The sequence below is a fragment of the Puma concolor genome, chromosome C1 (assembly GCF_028749965.1).
Source record: "Puma concolor isolate L17-30 chromosome C1, mPumCon1.1.hap2, whole genome shotgun sequence".
Lineage (NCBI taxonomy): Eukaryota > Metazoa > Chordata > Mammalia > Carnivora > Felidae > Puma > Puma concolor.
In genome coordinates, this window is record NC_141674.1 from 133,004,640 (window position 1) to 133,029,853 (window position 25,214).

At 32.7% G+C, this 25,214-nt stretch overlaps 1 protein-coding gene across 4 annotated transcripts in view; it reads right to left on the bottom strand.

Moving 5' to 3' along the window:
- LRP1B (LDL receptor related protein 1B) overlaps window positions 1-25,214 on the bottom strand; it is a 1,907,075-nt gene that overhangs the window by 645,927 nt on the left and 1,235,934 nt on the right. For all 4 annotated transcript variants that reach the window (XM_086718488.1, XM_025932005.2, XM_086718489.1 and 1 more), the window contains exons 21-22: window positions 23,948-24,130; window positions 5,109-5,309 (exon numbers count right to left, since the gene is read on the bottom strand). In XM_086718488.1, the coding sequence (XP_086574614.1) occupies window positions 5,109-5,309; window positions 23,948-24,130 (384 nt within the window). The remainder of the gene's footprint in view (window positions 1-5,108; window positions 5,310-23,947; window positions 24,131-25,214) is intronic.

Here is a 25,214-nt window from a genome sequence, read left to right on the forward strand (position 1 = left end):
ACTCCATGAAGGCATACAAAATATCTGTTCTATTTAGCCTTGTATATCTAATAGATAGCACAGTGCCTAGGACAAATATTAGCATATTGATATTTGTTGAATTATCAAAAAAAAAAAAATGAGGCAGCACACAGCTGTCCCAACATTGAGCCAGTTCTTGTCCCATTGGGAAAATTTCAAGATGATGTAATTATGTCCTTGATTAAAATAGCACATAATTGTTTTTTCAACCATACTATTACCTATCCCTATGTATTATTAGGTGCACAGGAATAAGGTTAAAAGAAACTTTGCCTTCCTTTGCTTTAAAAATATTTTAAGCAGTTTTCAAAGGCTATTTAATTAGGTGTTTTTTGAGATATGCTGAAAGAGAATGTTGTTCACTGACTGGCAAACTGCGGTAACATTTACTTATATACCTCAAATGTTTCCAGCTGTCTATGAAAATGTATCTAGTTCAAAAATTGAGCTTAAATATAACACTTTAAAAATATTTTCTGCATTTTCTAAAGTTCTATATGGATCAACTGTTCTTCATACTATTTGCCACCATAAAAGGTTACAGTAATAAGAAAAGGAAGATGATTATATTAACTATTTTTGCTAAGAATTCAAGTTTAGTATTATTTTAGAAGAAAAAAATAGATTCATTTAGCTCCTCCAAATATGTTTGTTCATCTACAATCGTAATCATTTCAAAACAATAGTCATTTTAAAGTATTTGCCCCATTTTTGTTCAATTGACATTCTTTTTCAAGAGAATTATGGCAAAGAAAAGTCATCATATCCAGCAGGTGAGAAACAATTGTTACAGTTCTTGTAGTTTATTTCCAATATGACTGTTCTTGTAGTACTGAAATGTCTCTTTCTGATGCTATGTGTGGAATTAAGTCATAGATTAAAAAAAAAACAAAATTTACATTGAATTCTAAAATTGAATATATAAATATATTATATATATTATAATAAATCTAAATTATAAATCTAAAATTGAATATATAAATATAATAAATATGTAAATATATTTGTTTGGCTAGTCCCTTGTTAATTCCTCCTTCACCCTAAACCTGTCATAAAATCCTGCAACTTTCTTTCACATTTTTTATTACCTAAAAAAGAATTTCTCGTTGACCTAACTCTAGTCAGTTTCTTCAGAGCCCTCTGTTCGACTAGTCTTCAACAATGGCTTATAAAAACTGCCGTCCCTTAGTACAAATAATTTCAATTCTACTTTCCTCCCCAACCATACCCCTCCAACCACAGAAGAAGAGACTCCAAAAAACACTAGCATAGTTTCTAACAACTCAGGCAGCCTCCCTAGCAGGACTCCAGCCCTGCTTAAAGTGCCTGCTTAAGGAAGCTCTATGCTGCCAGGAGAGTTTACTTTTTGTTCCAGACAAAACCTGGTGGTAGGCAGATAGGTCCCTGAACCCCATTTTAGAACAGTTACTTTAGAAGGCTTGTGAGTATAAGTCCTTTTTCTTCACCTTTAAGATGCAAATCTTCCACCACCAGAACTGTCTTCTTAAGGACCTGAGAAATATCTTTGAAATGCAAACATTCAAGCAGATAACTCTCTCACTCTTGTTCCCAGTTGTGTGCACCTTGTTCTGACTTGTACCACTGTCTCAAGTCAAAGATCTGAGAAATGTATTTCTCCTCTGGGATAAGCACCAATTAACAAAACCAGATGACTCAGTCACAGGGACCAGCCACCTTACCGCTTCCCAGGTGCCTTTCCCTTAGCTGACTCCAGCCTTCAAAATGCCTCTAGTCTTCTTTCAGTGATTTCAGTTCACGCTGAATATTCTTCCCCATTGCAATAGTTAATGCTGAATAAAAGCTATCCTTATCACTTCAACTAGTGTCCAGCTTGGTTCATCTTTGACATATCTTTATAGCAAGGATCAACAGTTAACTTTGTTCTTGAATGATTCAAGATTTTTCTCATTTGCTTTCTAAATGCATATACCTTTCCCCTTGAAGTCATTTGAAAATCTCCCTGAGAAAATAATCTCTTCACTAGGATTAGGAGACTTATTTTACTGAGTGCTCCTTTTCTGTTTCCTTTGTTTGTTTGTTATCATTTGCTTTATAAATCAGATTTATTTGGAGGGAACAAAACAAAGCAAAAAACACCTTGCTACCCAAAGGATAGGATTTTTCCATTTCAGGCAATTACCCAAGTATTAAGTCTATAGATTACTAAGTCATTTTCATGCAAGATATTTTTGTACAAATTTTACATGTATTGAGGAACAGGACACGAATCACTCCTATTTCCTCTTTAACAGGGGATGGGGTATGGGAGGATTAAAAGAAAAACAGCTTTTTTTGAGGGGCACCTGGATGGCTCAGTTGGTTAAACATCTGACTCTTGATTTAGGCTCAGGTCATGATCTCACCTTTTCTGAGTTCAAGCCCTTCTAGGATTCTCTCTCTCTCCCCCTTTCTCTCTGCCCCTCCCATGTTCTAAACAAACAAACAAACAAACTTTAAAAACAAACAAACAAAAAATAGCTTTTATGAATACAACTATTTGAAGGAATAGACATGAAGAGGAAAAACCTACATTTTCATCATCTATACCAAATGGTTTAAAAAAAAAAACACACAACTCTTTAAGCTTTGGGTATCTCTCTCAGAAAATACATTCCCTAGCTACTAGTCAACCCATGCCCATTATTTAAAGTTAAATCACTGGGTATATATATTTTCTTATGTCCACTGGGTAAATGTCCATTATGCTCATTATGATACAAAACTCATAAACCAAAAACCCTGTCCAGCTAGACAGGATCTACCCTATGACTGATAGGCATGGGCCTTGAAAATAAGAGACCAAGGTGCCATTTCTCTACAGGTACTAATATTGCTTATAAGGATACATATACTGAGCTATAATACAAAGGTACATGTAAAAGAAGATAGGGAAAGGAGGACCATATAAGGCAATTCAATCCTTTGAGCATCATTTGATTTTTTTTTTCATTTCCCTAACTTTCCTCCAACTTCACCTCATGAAGGGCAGAGTATATGACTTCATTATGCCATAGTGCTATAAGCAGGATAGAAATGTCTTTTTTATCTTCTTTGATACGTCCACACCCAACTTTATTGTAAACTCTTTCACTCCTGTAATCTTTTGAAATGTTTGAGCAAGATTCCTAAGTTGATGAATATAATGACTTAAAAGCAAGAATTAATTTTCTGTTTTGAAGTAGACAAAGAAATAAATTCAGAAGAAATCTCCATTGCTTTTTTATAATACTAATTTAGAGAGCAGAGGATAGGAAAATAAGGCTGTGTTTTCATAATATTCTTCTCATTTTTCTTAATGACTATATTTTCTCTTCTTTATCTTTTTTTTTTTTTTTTTTACTTCATTTGACCTGAAGGGTGAAAAAAGGTGGAAAAGCACTAATTTCTTTCAATACTTTTAGAGCACCTGGCATTATTACTATGACTTCCTATAAATATCATCATCTCCTTTTTGTTATGAGGAATCTGACATTTCCAGAAATTAAGTTACCTGCCTAGGTGAGTTAATTGAAGAACTGAAGAAAAGAATTTAAACCTGCTAAAGTCTCTCTTCTTCTATATTTACATATTCTCAATTTTAAGAGTATTGATAGTTTTCTTCTTTTTTTTTTTTAATTTTTTTTTTTCAACGTTTATTTATTTTTGGGACAGAGAGAGACAGAGCATGAATGGGGGAGGGGCAGAGAGAGAGGGAGACACAGAATCGGAAACAGGCTCCAGGCTCTGAGCCATCAGCCCAGAGCCTGACGCGGGGCTCGAACTCACGGACTGCGAGATCGTGACCTGGCTGAAGTCGGACGCTTAACCGACTGCGCCACCCAGGCGCCCGATAGTTTTCTTCTTTCAGAATTCCTCTTACAACCTTCACGAGCAAACCTCACATTTTGTAATACAAGAGATACTTCAATCCACCAATCTCCTTCATAAAGGAGAATAAGCTGGGAGAAGAAGTAAATACAGATAAACTAAATCTGTCACCCTGTATTTGTTATTTAATCTCAGTGGGGTTTTTTTGGAGGGGGAGTGTGGGTGGGGGTTGAAACATCTAGTTTAAATTTAGCATCACTGAATGAAGACTGTTGCATTTACTGTTTCAAGATTATTTTACAGAATCACAGACTTTTTGGAAGAAATGACATTTATCACATAAATTTAAAACATAATATTTTTTTCTGTATCACTCAGTATTCTACTAATGTTTAATTCAGATCAAAATATGATAACGTTAAGCTTAAATGTAGTTGTCTTTTCTATTTTCAATTAGGAAGCTTCATCATTTCCTAAAGTCATTTTCTCACAGTCCCCAGTCATCTCATTATTGTTATCATTCTGTAAATTCTTCTTCATTACTCTATTGATGTCACCTTCAGTATTATCTAGAAAACATATTTTGAAAATCTCCTTGCTAAATGTCTGATCTCCCCACAGAGAAGGAAATGTAATTTTCTTTACATGTTCTGGTTGGTATAAAAAGACAACTAGTCAAAAGTGATTTCAAAGTTCAAAAGCTATCTATCAGATTGAAATCATCATTTTAACTAGATAAAGCATACCAAAGAAAGCTATTGCAAGAGGACTAAAAATTTCAGAGAAAATTTTATAAACTTGAATAATATTCAATTTATTTCATGACTCAATCTCTTCCTTTCCTCTTTTTTAACACTTCTATTGTAAGAATTAGAAGGTATGATAAATCCATTGGCTGGTAGTAAACTGTATCCCATAGGTCAATAATAAGAAGGTTCGATTGTTCTGAATGACAAAAAATAATCAGTTTAATTGTGGAAATAACACTAACCATTCAGAGATCTAAATGATGAGCTCAACTATACAATTAAGTTGGTTGGATACAAGCCAACCTTTTCTGCTTTATTTGTGAAATTTTTGATCATATTTTAAAAACTTTTAATAGATTATAGTCCCTGAAAAAGAGATAGGGTTCAACGCTAAAAGTTATATGTAAAGGAAATAAATGGAAGGAAGGTATGCCACTATAATAATTATCAGCAAGTGGACTAAACATTTCTAGTATCCACAGAGAAGCACATCAGTAAAACATGCAATACCGCAGAGATCGCCTTCATCAGACCCATCAGGACAATCCCTTCTCCCATTGCAGAGTTTCTCTGGCTGTAAGCAGGCTGAAGTGTCATTAGCACAAGGGTATTTGGGTGGTCCACATAAAAAACTGTCACAGTCATCTTCATCTGACTGATCTTCACAATCGATATCTCCATCACATATCCATGCTTTGTTGATGCATCTCCCTTAAGGAAACAGAAACATCATCCATTTGATTGTTGCAATTAAGTCACTGTAATAATGAGTACTCACCACTGTCTTTAGTCAGAAGAAGTACTTGCTATTAGCAAGAAATGTATTGGCTGATAGTTTGACAATTTATTTTAATGAAGGCATTTGAACAGCTCTTGCCCTACTTGTTAAAATGATCTTAGCATTAAAGCCATAATATTTTCCTTGCTTTCAAGTTATTGTCTGACCCTATTTAAAAAAATATATTCTGTGGGGCACCTGGGTGGCTCAGTTGGTTAAGCCTCCGACTTCAGTTCAGGTCATGATCTCACTGTCCATGACTTCGAGCCCCAAGTTGGGCTCTGTGCTGACAGCTCAGAGCCTGGAGCCTGCTTCAGCTTCTCCGTCTCCCCCTCTCTCTGCCCCTCCCCTGCTCATGCTCTGTCTGTCTCTCTCTCTCTCTCTCAAAAATAAATAAAGATTTTTTAAAAAATTAAAAAAAAATTCTGTGACTAATTGAAAGTTTAATTATAATACTTAAAAAAAGTTTATACAAACATTTGTATATAAGTCCCTTTCAGAATCCTAAATTCTGGAAAACGTTATCAGTCTTTTGCAACCCTAAATTTAAGCAAATATTTTATTCCACAGGAGAAAATGTCCTTCTGTTTATATTTATAAGCTTAGGACCTCAACTCCTCCTCATAACTAGATATGTCCTCTCATAAAAGGACATAAGTGTTATCAAATATTTTAGTAGCTAAGGTACTAAATATATACAGATTTTATGGAAATATGTTTTTCTTTATTGACTTTGAAAGAAAAAATGATTAATGTTTAGCCAGCTTTTAAAAAATAATATGAAATACATAGAAAGCAAAAGCCACTGTCTATGTAAACCTTTTTTTTTCTTAATATAAATTATTCCTCCTTTCCAGAAGGTCTACATTTTTCTTCTAACTAATTTATCTTCTCTGGATTATGCAATGTTAAGGTATAGTGTGAATTAAAAATGTACCTGAAGATAAATGCTAATTATTAGCAGACTATATACCCACAATTCATAAAATGAGTAGGGAAAATGAAAAAGAAATGAAAAATATTAGACTGCACATGTCAAAGAGTCTTTATATATTCAGAAGTCTGCTTCAACCTTAATTTTAAAGTAATTAAAGTATTGGTGAAAAGATTTTGCATTTGTATAAATATATAAATAAGTTTCTATACTATTAGGTCAAATAAGAAAAGAACACAAATTATAAGTTTCATATTTAATATAAATGCATTTCATAACCAACATTAATTATAGATGAAAATATTCTTAAAATAGAAAATGATGGATACTTCACTGATCAATTTAATGTAAATGGAGACACATTATAAATTTTTGACTTAACATCATCAATAAAACTAATGATATTATTTATATTGTTTTGGAAAGACTACCTAATATAATTAGATAACAGAAATAAATGAGGTATAAAATTAGAAGTGTATCATTACATGCAGTTAATATAATCATATAATTATAAAATCAATAAAAATGAGTTAAGAACTGTAAGAAACTAAGAATTCAAAAAATTTGACAGCTAGTTTCAAATATTATACAAAAAGTCCATAGATTTCATACCTAAAAACAGACTATAGTAGAAGAAAAGATGGATTTAAAAATCCAACCATAAAATACAGTATTTGGGCTAAACGACACTAGAATTGTATAGAATTTATATGAAAAAAATTTAAGAGTCTTCAAAGAAACCCAAAAGAAGCCTTGGATAAAGATATAGTTTGGTTTTGGAGAAGATCTGTTCCCGTAAAGTTATTTGTCCCCAGATTAATACAATCCCAATAAAATAGGAATATTATTACAAACCTATAAGAAATAAAATTGCAAATATCATTGGAGTCTTCAAAAAAAGAGAGGATAATTGATGTAGGAACTGTTAATGCCAACCGTTTAGAAGTATTTTGAAATAACAGTACTCAAAATATTTTTAACAGAATATCAATCAAGATATCAACAACTGAAGAGGATAGATATATAACATAATCATTTACATAGTATATAGTTTCAATATATAAAATTGGCTGTTCGAATAGTAGAGATAATGGAAATACAAGTTTGATGATGTTAGGAACATTGCTTAGCCATCTGGAGAAAAAAAAATAAAGCTAATACTTGATCCTTACATTAAAATATATTCTCAGTATATCAAAGAAGTAAGCATTTAATAATAACAATGATAAATACACACACGTTCTAGAATAATATAGATATTAAGATAACAAAAACTTGAAATGTTCATTACACAAACCCAGAAAACATAAAGGACAAATTGATAAACTCAATTTCATCAATATTTTTGATTCCACATTGCAACAACATAATCCATACACAAATTCAACACAAAGTGGTAAACCAGAAAATATATTTTATTTGGAAAAAAGGACATTTTTTTTTAAATACAAAAGGGATCTTACAAATAAATAAGATAAAGATGAATATACCAATACAAGTGCAAGATTCACAATGGATCAATAATGACTTACAAACACATAAGATGATCAAAAATACCTTTCAATATGAGGTAAGCTAAAATGGCAATTTGATACCTTTTTTTCCTCTACCAGATTGGTTTAGATAAAAAAATTGGATAATACAAGGATAGATTTAACAAGGGTGTAACATCACCAATGTTGATGAGTCTGCAAACTGGGACAATCTGTCTGTAGGGAAATACTATGAATTCCAGCAAATAAAAAGTGCAGCAACTCTTCACCACAGTAATTTTAATTTTAGAATTTTTTTCATTAATACATTTGCCCAAATGCACAAAGGTCCTATACAAAAGCATGTGCTCTGCTTTGTGTATATTAGCAAAAGACTGACAAAAACTTAAATCAAAATTGCAAGACTGGTGACATCACTTACAATGCATCCACACATTGAAGTTGTACACTTGAGTGAAAAAGAATGAGACAATCCTGCCTAATATAAAACAATCTCCAAAACTTACCAATAAAAAAGGCACAAAATCTAGTGTTTTCTTGCATGGTAAAATATATTTATCTAGGACTATATTTTCATACACATATCAGTATACCCATATAGACAGGTTTGTCTCTATGTGAGTTCTTTCTGGGGGAGGTTATGTAATAGCTAACAGTCATTGCCTCTGGTGAGGAAGAGGTACAGGAAATCTAGAATAGGAGAGGAGCAGGATTTGTCAATGAATCCTTTTGTGCTATTTATTTCCCTTCTACCATATTTCTGCATAACTAGTCCAAAAACAAAAACAAAACCAAAAACAAAACTTAGCTCATTTTTAAAATGATGGTGATAAAATGTAGATACATGTGCCATAAAATTTGATAGTTTCTACGAATGTATTTTATGAAAATTCTATGTTGAGGTTGCTCTGTGACTTACACTTCCCTTGGAATTATAGGAAATAAAAGAAAATCCTAAGAACCATTCCCTGCCACCAAGGAGTTTATAATCTAGTTAGCAAGACAAAGTCAATGCATAACATATAATTTTAGTCTAAAGTATAGCATTCTGTATTTAAGTATTAAATTGTAGGCATTCATCTGAAAGTACCATAGAATGAAAGGAGAGCTCAAGAGTAATGCAGTAATTTCTATTGCTGTTGCCCCCCCGCCCCGAGATATCACTAATCCATCATGATATGCTTAACCACTGCCTCCAGCATAACCTTAGAATTGTTTCAAAAAACCTGTCCATAAACCATTATCAATCTTTTAGAGTCAGAACAGCAGTAAAACCTATTTGCTATTCATGATCTAAATGTTGCCTGGAAAAGGTAAAGAAAAATCGTATTCAAATGAGTATTAATTTTAACTCAGATTATGCTACCAGATACATAAATACATATGGTTACATTTCTTAGATAAAATTTACAAATTTAAATAGCTCTCTCCTCTCTCCAATTTTGTAGGGGAGGTTTGAAATGTAATTGCTTCTCCCTTTCTTATTTGTTTGGTTTTAATTTGGTTTTAATTCTTACAAAAATGTAGGTAAGAGGGTATACAAGGTTATGGGTAAAACCTAACAGCAATGATCTCAGTAAGTATGCTTAAAGAATGTTGATTTTTACTTGATTCATATTAAGACAAATCCTTACATAGTTATCATTGGGTGCAATATTTTTAAAGAATAAATATTACAGATTTCTAATTTAAGATTCCTCCTTTATATATAAGAACCTTGAGACTTAGGGAAAATTTGTATTACGAAAATGAAATACAGATTGGTAATATTAAAATGTGTGATAGAAATTATAAATATCCAATATCTAAAAACCCCAAATCTTTAAAAATAATTTATAATGTTCATACTTAAGTTCAAATAACTAAGTCAATTACTTTGCCTTTACTAATTATACTTTAAAAATATATTACATGCTGAAAATAATATTAGGAGTTTATTACTGAGTTTTACGTAATCTTTTCTGATCTACTTATAATGTTTTAAACTTGATTACTATGTGTACAAGAATGTTATGGAAATTGTAGTTTTGCCCTCTGAGCAAAGAGAATAACAGTAGCCAAGTAACAAAGTAGCAACAACAGAAATAACAATCATCATCTTGGTATCATGACAATTAGAGAAATCACACACATGTGCAAACACAAACACACATACACACATGCGCACACACACACACACACACACACACTCAGGATATTATAAGGACTGTTTTATTTATGTTACCTTGAAATATACAGTTTAGGATAAAAGCCAGCACAGAGTCAACACATATAGGGAAATTAAGAGTTTCTGGAATCATTAGAAAATGTGATGATTTCCCAAAATAAATTTATATGATCAATTCTAGAGTTTCTCTTTCTCTGTTAAACTGTTTTCTCCATTAAAAAAATAGATTTATAATTTTGTAAAATGCTTGATATATTTTTATCTTAATAAAAGACATTATATGTTATAAAAGAATAATTGCTATCCTGGGATCTGATTGGCAGTTAATATTAAGAATATGGGAATGAAGAGTAATGAATCATTGAGAACATCCAAGTGGATTTTCTCAATAACAGAATGTCTTTTTGAATACTGGTCTTTGAATTGCAATCTTTAAATAAAAAAATTATACTACTAACCTTCAATACTACATACACATTTATCTATTTCTCTAACAATATTTGGCTTCAATTCAACTCAGTAATTATTTTTGAGTATAATGTGTTTGCCTAGCTACTGAACGATGTAGAAAGATAGGAAAGACAATTTTCTGACCTTGTGGAGTAATAAGTCTAGTACTGATAAACATTCTACTATTGAACGTATAAAAACAGAACAAGAACAGCCACATAGCAATCAGAGAGTGAGATGGAATTTCAGAAACAGGAAATATATAGGACTGGTTTGAAAAAAAAAAGATTTACTGAGATGTTATTGGGAAAGGTTTTGAAGTGTGGCAGTGAATATTACATATGGAAACAGAAAAGCAATTCATATAGACAGCTGCCTCAAGTGTACAGTTTTAATGTTTAAATATATGCACTCTGCAAAACAAAAAGTAAAAGAGAAAGAGAGAGATAATTTAATAGCACACTGATTACTCTTGCTACTCAAAAGGAATATGTCAGGGCACGGGGGTGGAGGTAAATCAATTCTTTCTTAATTTGGTCTTTTTTCCATTTATGAGGGAAAACACTGTAACAATTTTGCATATATATTCTTTATGCTAAAAGTTATTTTCTTAATAGCACAGTTATATGTATAGATTTTTATCAGAACTATATACACAGAACCACATATACTGAGTATAATAGTTGATTTTCAATGGCCATTTTGAATACATGGTGTTTTAGCTTTATTTGATGAATCTAATCCACGCATAACATGCAATTCCTATGTAAATTCATAAAGTCAAGAAAGGGCGGGACTTGCTCCAGAAGCAATAATAAGGTAATTTGAAGTCACAGTTTATGAAATGTTGATGGTTAATTCACGAAGTGTCTCATATTCTTATAAAAATGGAGGACCACTGAAAAATTTTGAGAAAGTATGTACTCAGGTCAGTTTATGAGGTAAGAGGGAGCCAAAGCTGTGTGTAGAATGGATTGAAGCTAATTATTGTCAGGGAAAGACAGAGTAGGCCACACAGTGGTCTAAGTGACAGATAATAAAGGCTTATCATACGCTATGATATGTGAGTGGAAAGAGTAGAATGGGTGATGGTAGAGAAATTGTAGAGGTAGATTCAATAGGACCTGAAAAAATGATTACAAGTTAGAATGTCAAAAGGTACTTTCTGTTTTAAATCCAAATGTTTAGGAAATTGAAGATGTTTCTTTTTTTATTCTAGAAGATTGGAGAATTTGAAGAGGCTTGAAGGATGTTAAAAGTTTAGGTTTTTAGTTGCAATTTTTAAATTTTTAAAATTTTGAAAAATTAAAAAAAAATTTAAAAGTTTATTTTATTAATTTATCTATCTATATATTTATTTATTTTGGGAGAGAGAGAGAGAGAAAGCACAAGCAGGGGAGGAACAGAGAAAGAAGGAGAGGGAGAGAGAATCCCAAGCAGGCCTCACTCTCTTAGCACAGAACCCGATGTAGGGCTCAAACCCCCGAACCATGAGATCACAACCTGAGCCGAAATCAAGAGTCAGACGCTTAACTGACTGCACCACCCAGAGGCCCCGAAGCTATTTCTAAAAAAAAAAAAAAAAATAGAGAAATGCGGAAAAATTTCTGACTTCAGAGAAAAAGTGAGATGTGCAGCATAGCATAGGAAAACAACAGATTTGAAGCATGGAGTGATTTCCAGTGATGGAGATTTGGGAGACATTTATCTAGAAGTGATAGTTAAAACTTTGGGAACAGAAAGAGATTGCTGTGGATACCTTCTTTGCAGAAAGATGAGAAGGAGCAAAACAAAGAAATTAAGAGAAAAGTCTCCACAATTTCTGAAACATTTTAGGCATTCAAGAAGTATTTTTTAACTTAAATCGAAGAGGCAGACATGGAAAAGTGAACTAAAAAAAAGAGAATATAAATGGTAAGTGAATAGAGGACAATCCAATATAAGACTTCATAAGAAAGGTTTCAAGGACAGGACATTTTGACCCTGCAGAAAAAGGTCAAATGTTACAGAGAAAGAGATCAAAGTGCAGTATTAGTCAAAGGTTGGGGTGCCTGACTAGCTCAGTCAGTGAAGCAGGTGACCCTGATCTCAGGGTTGTGGGTTAGTTATTTGAACTAACTAACTAGTTATTTGTGGGTGTAGAGAATACTTAAAAATATATTTAAAAATCTTAAAAAAATAATCAAAGTATCATTCATCAAGATCATATTGTGTAATAGGCACTTACTGTATGTTCTATTCTAATTATTATTACTATTATTATTATATCATTATCAACATCATCATTTTACAGATTAGAAAATTGAAACTTAGAGGTTTGGCAATTTATCTGAACTCACGTTACTGAATGGAAGAGGAGGACTCAAGACACAGAAGAGTATGGACTGTGAAATCACCCCTGGGGACCACCGAAACAGCAATTTCCATCAAAGGTTGAGATAGCGTGTTAGATTGCAAAAGGTGAATGAATGAATGATAAGTAAGACAACTAGGTACACCACAAAAGACTATTTGATGAAGAGAAGGAGGAAGATAGGAAATTTTAATAAAATTAATAAAAATGTTTCTGAGGTTATTGGGCTAGGCATTTTATAGAGAGGGATATAAATTAGTATTAAAGAAAAGTCCTCTGAGCAAAAATATTTTCTTCTTCACGTATAGGATTGAAGAGAAAAAAAATAGATAGCATACAACAACATGTTCCAAACTGCCACTGGGAGAATCAAAAGAGAATTATCTAAGCTTCATAAGAAGCAATATGCTAAGTATTTTACTAGCTCTGGAACACATAGACAGTGGAGAGCTCACCACATTGTTTTCTTCAAAAATGAATAAAACAATTCTATAAGGTTGGTTATAGATGGGGGGTAGAGAGGAAAGTGCTGTATTTAGAAATTCTGCATATGCAATTCATCATATAATTTCTTTTTTTTAAAAAATTTTTTTTTTCAACGTTTATTTATTTTTGGGACAGAGAGAGACAGAGCATGAATGGGGGAGGGGCAGAGAGAGAGGGAGACACAGAATCGGAAACAGGCTCCAGGCTCCGAGCCATCAGCCCAGAGCCTGACGCGGGGCTCAAACTCACGGACCGTGAGATCATGACCTGGCTGAAGTCGGACGCTTAACTGACTGCGCCACCCAGGCGCCCCTCATCATATAATTTCAATAAAATCACTATTCCACTGTAGGAAATGTTTGGTCCTAATTATTCAGATTGCTTTTAAATAATGATTAAATTAACCATTTCACTTTTTTTCTACTGAGACAACAATGGGGAAGGAAAACAAAACAATGTAACCATGGAAAAGAGTAACACTTTGCCATTCACAGAAGCCCCCCAGAGGATTTTCATTACACAGAGGATCAGCAAAGAGCAAACTGTTTATGAAACCAATGTCAGAGTTAAATCCCCATGTGTGCCAGTGAGTTTTGTTACATACTTTTGCTAAAGAGCATTTAATCCTCAACTCTTAACACTGCCCTGGGGCTTGACTTGAAAACCTATGTTGCTTTTTCCAATGGAATCTAGAGTAAGAGTTATATGGGTCAGCCCCCAATTTAAAGACAGTCAATCGTAAGAGGAGACTGTATAAGTATAAACTGTCTCACTTCTTTTCTGTAGTCATCCATTCCCCCTATTCAGAGACATATATTGAGAAGTTCTTACGAATTCTACAAATATGCTTTACTGTTAAAAATATACTTCTGTTCTATAAAAAAAAGTTACATACTATGCCCCCTATTGTTTTCCTTTACTTTTTACTTGACACTTAATCACCAGAAATGTCCATGTCCACGTATTACAGTGATTTCCCATCTTTGAAGTTGTTGCAAGGTAGTCTACTATATGGATATACCATAATGTTTGCATCTAGTGCCCTATTTTGGCCTATTTAGGTTTTTTGTAACATTGAGTTATTAGAAACAATTTAGTGAAATAGCAATATAAAAGATGATCAAAATCATCTATCATTAAGGAAATACAAATTAAAACAACCGTGAAATATTACTATACACCTATTATGTGGTAAGTCCCCTCCCTAAGGAAAGAAAACAAAAAAAAAAAAACAACAAACCTCAAGGCAACCTGGCTATACACGTACATGACAACATCCCTCATGACCTTGTAACATGAGATCACGTAATCAGACTGCAGGTTTGTGTGATACCATATATGGGAGACAAAGAAATAGAAAATACATTAAAAAAAAAAAAAAACTATGCCACGTGGTGTTCGGGGCTCAGTTCTTCTGTACAAACCCAACGGAGCCGTACCAGCACGAATAAAGTTGCTTCCTGGAAAGAGAAGCCTAGGTATTATTACTCTCTGTGCAAGAATCCTCCTACAATTAAAATGGTGAAAATCCAAAACACAGCAAATACTGGTGAGGATCTGGAGCAACAGGAACTCCTCATTCGTTACCGGTGGGAAGGCAAAATTGTACAGCCACCGTAGAAGGCAGTACGGCAGTTTCTTACAAAACAAAACCCATTTTTACCATATGATCCAGCAACCATGCTCCCGTGGGATGTCTTCACAAAAACCTATATGCACATGTTTGTATCATAATTGCCAAAACTTGGAGCAACCAAGCTATCTTTCAAAAGCAGATGAATGGATTAAAAAATTGTGGTATATCCAGAAAATGTAATTTATACATTGCTAAAAACAAATGAGCTCTCAAGTCATGAAGAGACATGGAGGAAAATTAAATGCATGTTACTTAGTGAAAGAAGAAAAAGCCAGGCTGAAAAGGATATATACTAATGATCCCAACTACATCATATTTAGAAACAGTAAAACTACAGAGAAAGTAAAAACATCAGTGGTTGCCTGGGGTTGGGGTAAAGGGAGTGTAAACAGGCAGAATACAGAGGATTATTAGGGCAGCGAAACCATTCTGTATGATACCTTGGGGGCACATGATACATCATTGCACATTTGTCAAAATCCACAGTTTGTACAACACCAAGAGCAAATCCTAATGTAAATTATGGTCTTTGGGTGATAATGATGTGTCAGTGTAAGAATGCAGGTTCATCGACTGTAATAAGCCATTCTGTGGTGGGATACTGTTAGTAAAGGAAGCTGTATGTGTAGGAATAACAGGAGGTATATGGGGCGCATATAACAGGGGTTATATATGACATGGGGTATGTGTTCTTTCCTCTCACTTTTGCTGTGAACATAAAACTTTTCTAAAAATTGAGTCTGCTGAAAAAGAGTTTTCACACAAATTTAACTGTACAGTATATCCCATGTCATTCAGTTCTAAATATTTACATATACGTATTGAGATTTCTTTATTAATCTGTTGATTATTTTGAAGTGTAATTTTAGTTTTCAGACTCACGGCTTTCTAGTCTTTTGAGTGCTGATTTCTAATTTGACTTTTGTGTATGGAGAATATGTTCTGTAAATTGTCAATTATTTGGTATACAGGTAATATGTTTACTGACTTAAGCTTATTAAACCCCTTATTAAATATTTAAAATAATAGTATCTAAATGAATATCTTTGTACATGTCACTCCTCCAGTGAATTAAGTGTGTTTGTAGGATAAAGTCTTAGAGGTGGCATTGTGAGTGAAATTGTATTCACATTTTAACACCTAGATATATTACCAAATTACTTTCCATAGAGGTTCATCAATATTCAATGACATCAGTGTCTACTTCATCTACTCTCACCAACATAGGATATTATTGGTTTTGTTAATAATCACCAATCTGCTTTTGAAAAAACATCCAATCCCAATATAGATCTGACTCTCTGATGGGTGAGGGTGATTGTCTTTTCACTTGTCTAAGAGCCTTTTATACTTCATTTTGAATTTTGCCAACTTTTATAGTAGTTGGTCTTTTTAAAAATGATACCAAAGAATCAGGGTATGTAATTAGTTATGATCTGTATTTCAAATATTTCCCCTATTTATTCTATATTAACTGCCTTCGTCACTTTGAGACCATTTTTGCTTTTAAAAAGGAAGATTTTTTTGTGTGTGTGTGGACAATTATTCACTTAATATACTGTTGGATTTGCTCATGCTTTATCTAGAATGGTGGAAGTAAGGGTCTGTAATTTTTGTGTGTAGGGAGGTACTTTTTATAATTTTGGGGAGTTGTAAAACCAATACTATGTTGCTAAAAAGAATAACTTAAAAGATTTATTTCTTTTAAATGCTCTGGAGGAGATGAAACAGCATTGGAACAATGTCCCTTGAAACATTTGGTAGGGGCACCTGGGTGGCTCAGTCAGTTAAGCCTCCGACTTCAGCTCAGGTCATGATCTCACAGTCCATGGGTTTGAGCCCCGCGTCGGGCTCTGTGCTGACAGCTCAGAGCCTGGAGCCTGCTTCAGATTCTGTGTCTCCCTCTCTCTGCCCCTCCCCTGCTCCTGCTCTGTCTCTGTCTCAAAAATAAATAAAAACATTTTAAAAATTAGAAAAAAAGATATATCTGGTAGAACTATTCAACTGGACATGGAGCTTTTGGAAGAATGATGAGAAGGGGACAGATCTTGATTGTTTTTCCTATTGTAATAAAATAAATTACCCGATTTTCCTTTCTAGACAAAATTTTGGAAATGTATACTTTCTGAATATACAATTTTATTAACATAAGTTTTAAAATTCATTTCTGAAACACTGACTAGTTTCTTTAATTGGTATGATTTTCAGCATTTCTGATTATTTTCCAGTTCTCATTTATGGACTGAATTTTCAGTGTATTTTCTTTATTAGGTCAGTTAATGTATTAGCAATTTTGGTTATTCTTTCAAAAACTTAGGGCTTGAATTTTCAAATTATGTTGTTTATTGTTTTTCTTTTCTAATTTTAAATTTTAATCTGTTTTTCTCTTTTCTTTTGGTTTGTGTTGTTGCTATGTCCTAACTTCTTGAGTTAGTTATTGCATTAGTTAGGATGAGCTTGCTACAGTAACAAACTAAAATCTGCATGTTTTCTCTTTAGACTGATAATTTAAAAGGTCACTGGGATAGGAGGCAAAAGAGCAGGAGGGTGCTCACTTTAGCTTAACTGCCCTAGCATGGAAGTGATACAGTCCATTGGTTAGAACTAGTCACCTGGCCCCAACCTAACTGCAAGAGAGTAGAGAAACATAACAAAACATACGGAAATTGGTGAATACTGTTTCTCTTACATATTGTTAAAAATGTTTTTTTATTTTTATTTTTTAATGTAAAAATATGTGTCTCAAAGTCTTAGAGCAGTTTTAACCTTTAATAACTTTAGAAATACAAATGTTGTAAGCATAAAAATTATTTGAAAGTTTATCTAAATCTATTATACTTTTGTAAATTGACTTTTACATGTAATTTTGCAAATTTAGAATATAACCTTTTAGCGTTACTATTTTTTTTGTTTCAGCTCCTGTTGTTCAGCACACTGCTAGAAGCTACAAGAAACAGACTTAAACATTCATTATTCAAGATTCACAAAACTAGCTATATGTTAAAAATAAAGTTTCAGATGATGTTTTTGATGATTTTATAACTTTATACTTCTGAAGTTGTTAAAGGCTAAAAATTCACTGAGTTTTGGGACACTTGCATATAAATGTACAAAGTTATGAATTTTTCCTTGAGCAATGCTTTATTTATATTCCATATGTTCTGATATATACAGATCTTTATTTTTTAAAAGTTCTACAATTCCAGTTTGATTCCTTCTAGAATTAAGATAAAAAAGTGCCTTATTTTATTATTAAATTTCCAAATAGAAGGGCTGCTTACTATTCATAATTACTAGATCAGGAAATTCTGGCTGCCTAATTTCTACTTCTTGGAATTTACTGAAGGTGTTTGTGACACTAAATGTTTGTGACACTAAATGCTCATTTCAAAAAATCTTTCATAAGCCTTGTAAAAGAAAGTGTATTTTTTTTACTTCTAAGAAAAGTGTTATATTTTTATTAATTTGCTCTAGGCATTCTTAGATCTAAATTCTTGCTTATTTTTCTTCCATTTGATTTTTAATGGGTTAGAATAAATGAATAAAATTTGTTCCTAATATTGTTTTCTCATTGTGGTTTCTGTAATTTTTGCTGTATAAAAGTTTATAATGTATTATTTCCTGTAAGATACTTACATTTCAAAATATTTATTAAAGATTGTATTTTTATAATTAATTTTTTTGGTTTTGTTTTGTTTTTTTTTGTTGTTGTTGTTGCTGTGGTTAGTCTCAGCAACAGTTTATTCTGGTCCCTAAACTTATCCCTTCATTTTCTCACTAATACCAATATTTTTATTGCTTTAATAATTTTCCTAGTGAGAATCGTGGAAAAATGTGGAAAAATACAGTATACTTTGTATGTCTAAATTATCTTCAATAATATTTTACCTGGGTATAGAATAATAGCTTGAAAGTGTTTTTCCCTCAGCATCTATTACTCTATTTTCTTGTGGCATTTCTTGTGGCATTACCTATTTTCTTAGGTAATTTAATATTCTTTCTGGTAGCTTCAGTATCTGATGATATCCAATTTCAAAATGACTTCTAGAAGTTTGGGTTAAGTTTGTTAATTTTACTCAGAAGCCTGAATGTACTTCTTTATGAGGAATCAAGTTCTTCACTTTAGCTAAAACTTATTCTGTGTGTGTGTGTGTGTTTCTGTTAATACCTATATTGTCTCATGGACTTTCTTGTATCTGTTGTAGCCTTTCTTTTTGATTTATTTTTTAATGTTTATTTTTCAGAAAGAGAGCAGGGGGAGGGGCAGAGAGAGACAGGATCCACAGCAGACTCCAGCTTGGGGCTCGAACCCAGGAGTTGTGAGACCATGACCTGAGCTGAAGTTGGACAATTAATTGACTCACCCAAGCGCCCTTTCAACATATAGCTTAACTGCTCTTTCTTATTTATTTTCTCTTTTTCTGTAATGCTTTCTGGGTAAAATGTACATTATTCTTTTTTCAATGTTTCCTTTATGTCCATCCTAGAATTTTTTAAAATTTCCGTGTTGACATATTTCATTCTCAAGTCTAATAGGTACCATTTTCCACCTTTTTCTGTTACAATTATTCTAATCATCATATCTACTTCAATATATCATACACCTATATATAATCAAATATAGGTATATTCTTGTTCACTTTAGGGATATTCTTTTCCATTTTTTTTCTCTGAGGATCTCAAACATACTTCTTTTAAACCCTTTTTTTTAAAGATATGTCATTTAGACATCTTGTTTTCATTTAATCTTGAGTAAATTCATTTCATGATTGATTTTTGATGGCTAGTTTTATTAGAGATTGTTTTCTTCATGGATTTTATAATTTTTTTTCAATCTCACCTTGGGTAGGAATTCTCAATTTTCTCTCTGACTTTATGTGTTTATCTATCACTCTGTACAGGTGTTGCTGTTTCTACTTCAGCCCACTCCATAACCACCCCTACTCTTGGTTCACAAATCCATCTTGTATTTGTCTTTTTATCACTTTCAGTCTCTCAGCCAGCAAGAGGCTGGCTTGATTGCCTTCCATCTCTCTAGGCACACAACTTCATTTAAGTAACCATCCTAGGAAGCAACCAGATGTATTTTTTCCCCTTCTTTCAAAAGTAAGGGAGTCCTATTCCAATTCTTTTTTTTCATCAGTGAGCCTAGCTCCAGTCCCCAACTTCATTTCCTGTTAAACCTAACCTGTGCATCTCTACTGGTCTCCATATCCAATCCAATCAGGCATCCAGCTTCAATCCAGCCCATCATTTGCTGTTATATTTTATTTCAATTCATCAGAGATGTATTTTGTTAATAAGACCAAATCTCTCTCATTTTCTCCTATTATATTTTACCATCATCTTTATGTATTTTTAACATCAGAGAAAGGATTCAAAGTGTGAACTTAAAATTTCATCCTTAGGAAATTTTTTCTTATGTCTTCTTAATGACATTAGAGTAGTTCATTGTGTGAATGCACTATAATTATTAAGTAGTGCCCCTAATGATGGGGATTGCATTATTTCTAGTTTGGGAGCTATTAAAACAAAATGTTGCATTGAAAATCTTTTTGTATTTACCTTTATACACTTCTGCTGTTCCTTACATGAATTTCTAAAAGTGAAAGGTTTGGGTTAAATTTACTAACCACCAAAGGGCCTCTTATCCCCCTAACTTTGACATCATTGTATAATATCACATATTTTTCTTTTTTCCAATGTGAAGAATGCATTTCTGAGATTCTTTCCCATAAGAGGTAGATATGAAATTTCCCCACCAGATTGCTTAACTATAATATAACTGCAACTTATTGGTCTTGGTGTGAGGGACCAAATATGGAAGAGTGTAGTTCTTAGCGAAGATAGGTCCTTTGAGGAGCGCGTGGGTGGCTCAGTCAGTTAAGACTCCAACTTGAACACAGGTCATTGTCTCACAGTTCCTGGGTTCAAGCCCTGAGTCGGGCTCTGTGCTGAGAGCTTAGATCCTGGAGACTGCTTTCGGTTCTGTCTCCCTCTAGTTCTCTGCCCCTCCCCCACTCACACTCTGTCTCTCTCTCTCTCTCAAAAATAAATAAAACATTTAAAAAAATAGGTCCTTTGAAATTAGAAGCTCTTCTATATTAATGACTATATTGCACTTTTAATTTAGCTCACATTCTCTTCTTTATAAGAATAGAGTAATATTAATCTGCTTACATTTTTACTCTAATATACGGCAATTTATGTATAAAAGAAAAGCCACTGTAACCACCAAATGTTAATAGATTACCTGGAAAACTTTTTTTTTTTTTTAATTTTTTTTTTTCAACGTTTATTTATTTTTGGGACAGAGAGAGACAGAGCATGAACGGGGGAGGGGCAGAGAGAGAGGGAGACACAGAATCGGAAACAGGCTCCAGGCCCTGAGCCATCAGCCCAGAGCCTGACGCGGGGCTCGAACTCACGGACCGCGAGATCGTGACCTGGCTGAAGTCGGAGGCTTAACCGACTGCGCCACCCAGGCGCCCCTCCTGGAAAACTTTTAAATGTTTAAGCTAGCATTTAGAAGTCTTTGAAAAATAAATATGGACCCTGAATTCAGTGTCTTGGGTAGTTTAAAGGTATATTAGCTTGTAAAGCTAATGATTTAATTAAGGTAAATTTTAAAAATATCAAAAGTATTATAGACATGTATACATTTTTAATCCAATGCTTATATTTAAAGTTCTCTTTAATATATGCAATATTCATAAATATGCAAATATAATTGTGTTAGGACTCCTTAAATAGTTTGAATAAATTTTGGTTTACCATGTTTAAGCCACAGATTAAATTAGAAAGAAATTAATGCTTAAATTACTACCTTTCACATTTTGCTTTAATTTTTAAAAATTATTTATTATTTGTGTGTGTGGGTGTGTTTGGACACTTAAGTTCTACCCTTTTAACAAATTTCAGTTATACAATACAGTATTATCAACTATATTTGCCATGTTATACTATATTTCAGTATATATTATACTTTGATAATTCAACATAAATTTTATTTCAGTTCTGCTTTTTCTCATTAAATTTTGGTTTATAAGTATTTCGTATATTTGTTTATGTTTCATTAAAAACATTATTAAGGGGATAATCCAAATCCCAATACAACATACATAAAATTGTCCCTCAGAATTCAATTCTCCAAAGATATCCAGTGTATGGGATCAAAATATACTACCCCCAAAATATGCCATTTTAACAGAAGCGTTATTTTGAGTGAAGGCATCTGAGATCCAACAGATGTAGAAAGAAGCATTGCTATAGCTTCCCTTATCTGATTATAAGCATAAACTTCTGAGAAATGAGGACTGGTATAAATCCTTTTCTAGGGAAGTGTATTGTCATGAAGGAAATAGAAAAATCAGTGCCAAAATGGACACGCACACCCTTTATTAACTAGCCTTGTCTTCTGTTAGTTCTCCCATACATTTACCTGCTTACAATTTGCCATCCCTATAAACTCAAAATCCTTTTCGTTTCTTTCATCATTTTTCTACAAATTTACTGTTATTTGCTAAACTTCTATGTAAGCCCAAGTTGTAACCATCTTGTGGAGTCAGTCATTCATCACTGAGTTTTCCCACATGCATGTATGATATATGTGTAAATAAACTTGTTCTGGTTTTGTTGTATTATTAATCTATCCTTGGCCAGTCTAATTTAAAGGGTCCAAGCCAATGAATCCAATATGGGTATAGGAAAAGGTTCTTCCTCCCTACATTATTATTTAACAAGTTATTCATCTATTAATTTTCAATCAATATAGTGTGCTCCAAAAAGATAATTTCTAAACTTAAAGTCACAGTTTTTAACCAATAAGCCCAAAACTAAAATATTTACTTTAACAAATGAAAAGAGTCACATAATTGCGAAAAATATTGTTAGAAAAGTAACCATTTTGAAAACACAACTCCCTCATTAACAATGAGCCTCAGGAGTATTTATTTCTAGATGCCCATGTTAGCTTACATTTATCTCTTTATTTCTTACTTGAATGCTTAATTGTAACCAGAAGGTGTGTCCAAAAAAAGAAACACCATATCTTTTTATATCTTCAAATGCCCATAGTCATATGGTTTCCAGAGTGTTCTCTTACCCACAGCTATGATAACTTTTGATTTCTACCTTTTGGTTGAAATACATAATAGGGAGCAAAATGAATCATCCAGAGATTAGGCAATTCGAAAAGCAATTTCACATCATCCCAGAGATGATTCTATAATATATTTCCCATAACATGGAATTTTTTCCATGGATTATTTTGTTGATGATATAACCCATTTCATGAATTATACCACAACAGTTAATTGTAATATATTTTTTCTCTAAATTTCAACTCATCATCTAGTATAGAGGGGAAAATAAATAAGTTAGTTTATTTTGTCAGGTAGAACCTACTATATATGGGAAAACAAAATGGAAAAGTCATAATAATAAAATAACATCATAAAAATTAATAAAAGTTTCAGTGACTTTCAAAACAAATCAAAGATTTGAATGGAAGTCATTACCTTTGTCTTACTGAAATTTAGCAATGGTACAATTGAATTTAGGAATCTACTGTAGTTGAAAATAAATGTATATAATTTTGCTTTTCCATTCTATTCATCTTCATCAAATTTTATGTTGAGGATTTATCTGTAAAAAGAGGAATACTGTCTGTGGGTTTGCCTCCTTCAGAAGCCTCAAAACCCAGACTCTGCATCTTCATTGCTTGGTTGCAAATACCAATTCTGCCATGCTGACTCTTTTGACATATTTTTTTAACTTGAGCATGTTAAAAACTTGTCTGGGCTTCAGCTTTTTCACTGTAAACTGGGATGTTGAAATGAGTTCATGAAGAACACATTTTTTTAGAGCTGTGCTAGGCCCGTAGATAGTTCTGAATAAATGTTAGCTATTATTAACATATAGAATGTGAGCAAACATACTGGAGACACAAGAACACTTTTTATGAAGGTAAGATATACATTGAGGATAGGCCAAAAGGATTCTATCTCCAGGACGCCCAAGGAATAAGCTGAACCAGTATTCTGCTTACCTGTACTCCGACAGGAAAACTTGGTTTTGTGATCACACAATCGTAAAGTACCATTGCAGCCTTTTTCGTCACTACCATCTTCACAATCTTTTTCCCCATCGCAGCGCCACAGATCAGGAATGCAATTTCCATCAGGGTGGCACTGAAATTCATTCCCATTACAACCAGGAGGAGAGCGAATCTCTTAAATTGAAATGAGGGGGAGAGAGGCAACAGGGAAAAGATAGGAAAGAAATTATTATTTTCCTCGATGGTATTTTTTTCATTTTTTCTTCTTTTCAGATATTACGATGCCAGAGACAATGTATTTTCACGTTAGTTGTTTAATAGCTGTAATACTCTCGATATTTTCAATTTCATTTTAGGAACATTAATAATTAGAGGAAATGATGTTTGTTGCCTCCCACAGAATTCCTGAAAGTGCCACATACATTAGAAAAAAGGAAGAGCAAGTGGGATAATATGTAGATATTCTGTTATGATTTTTATTAGAAACTCAAGAATGAAATCTTGAAAGGGTTTTTCTCTATGGCTTATTAAAGGAAAACATTTCACACTCTATACTAAATGTTAAGACCTTTGGTTGCTCTTTTGACATTTCTTTAGACAACTTCCTTTAGACTAGTAAGAGGTAAATAACCAAAAAATAAGTACTTTCTGACTAATAATATCTTTGAAGAATAACATTTAAAATTTTGAAAAAAAAAACATACAAAAAACTCTAAATAACAAAGTCTTTAGGACATAAGATTTCACTTCTAGAATTAGAACAGAGACACATAAGAATTTAATGAGGTACTATGCATTCAAGTTCAATTTCTCAATTAATAATTCAACAGTTCCCAGATAACAGTATTCCTCAAAACCTGTTGACTAAAAACATAGGTTAAATTCTCCAGGTAGCTTAAGCAAGAATAAGGAACTATAAATGTTGGCTATATGGATGTTTAACTGTTTAACAATTGAATATGACTATACTCAGCAGTATTTTAAATTTTCATTAATATCTAGTATTATGAGATATCATATTAACCAGTATCTCTACATTCTGTTGTAAAATAGATTTTAGTATAAATTTTTCTACACTGAAGTTTTAATGTAATACATGTGTATTTCATACAGCTATATTCAGCAATTAATCTACAATAGATCTATAATAGCAATTAATCTATATTATTATGATAAATTTGAAAAAGTTTCAGGTGAATTATCACTTACGTAATAAGATGGTTTGGTCGGAATCATGTGGTTATGAGTTAACATTAAA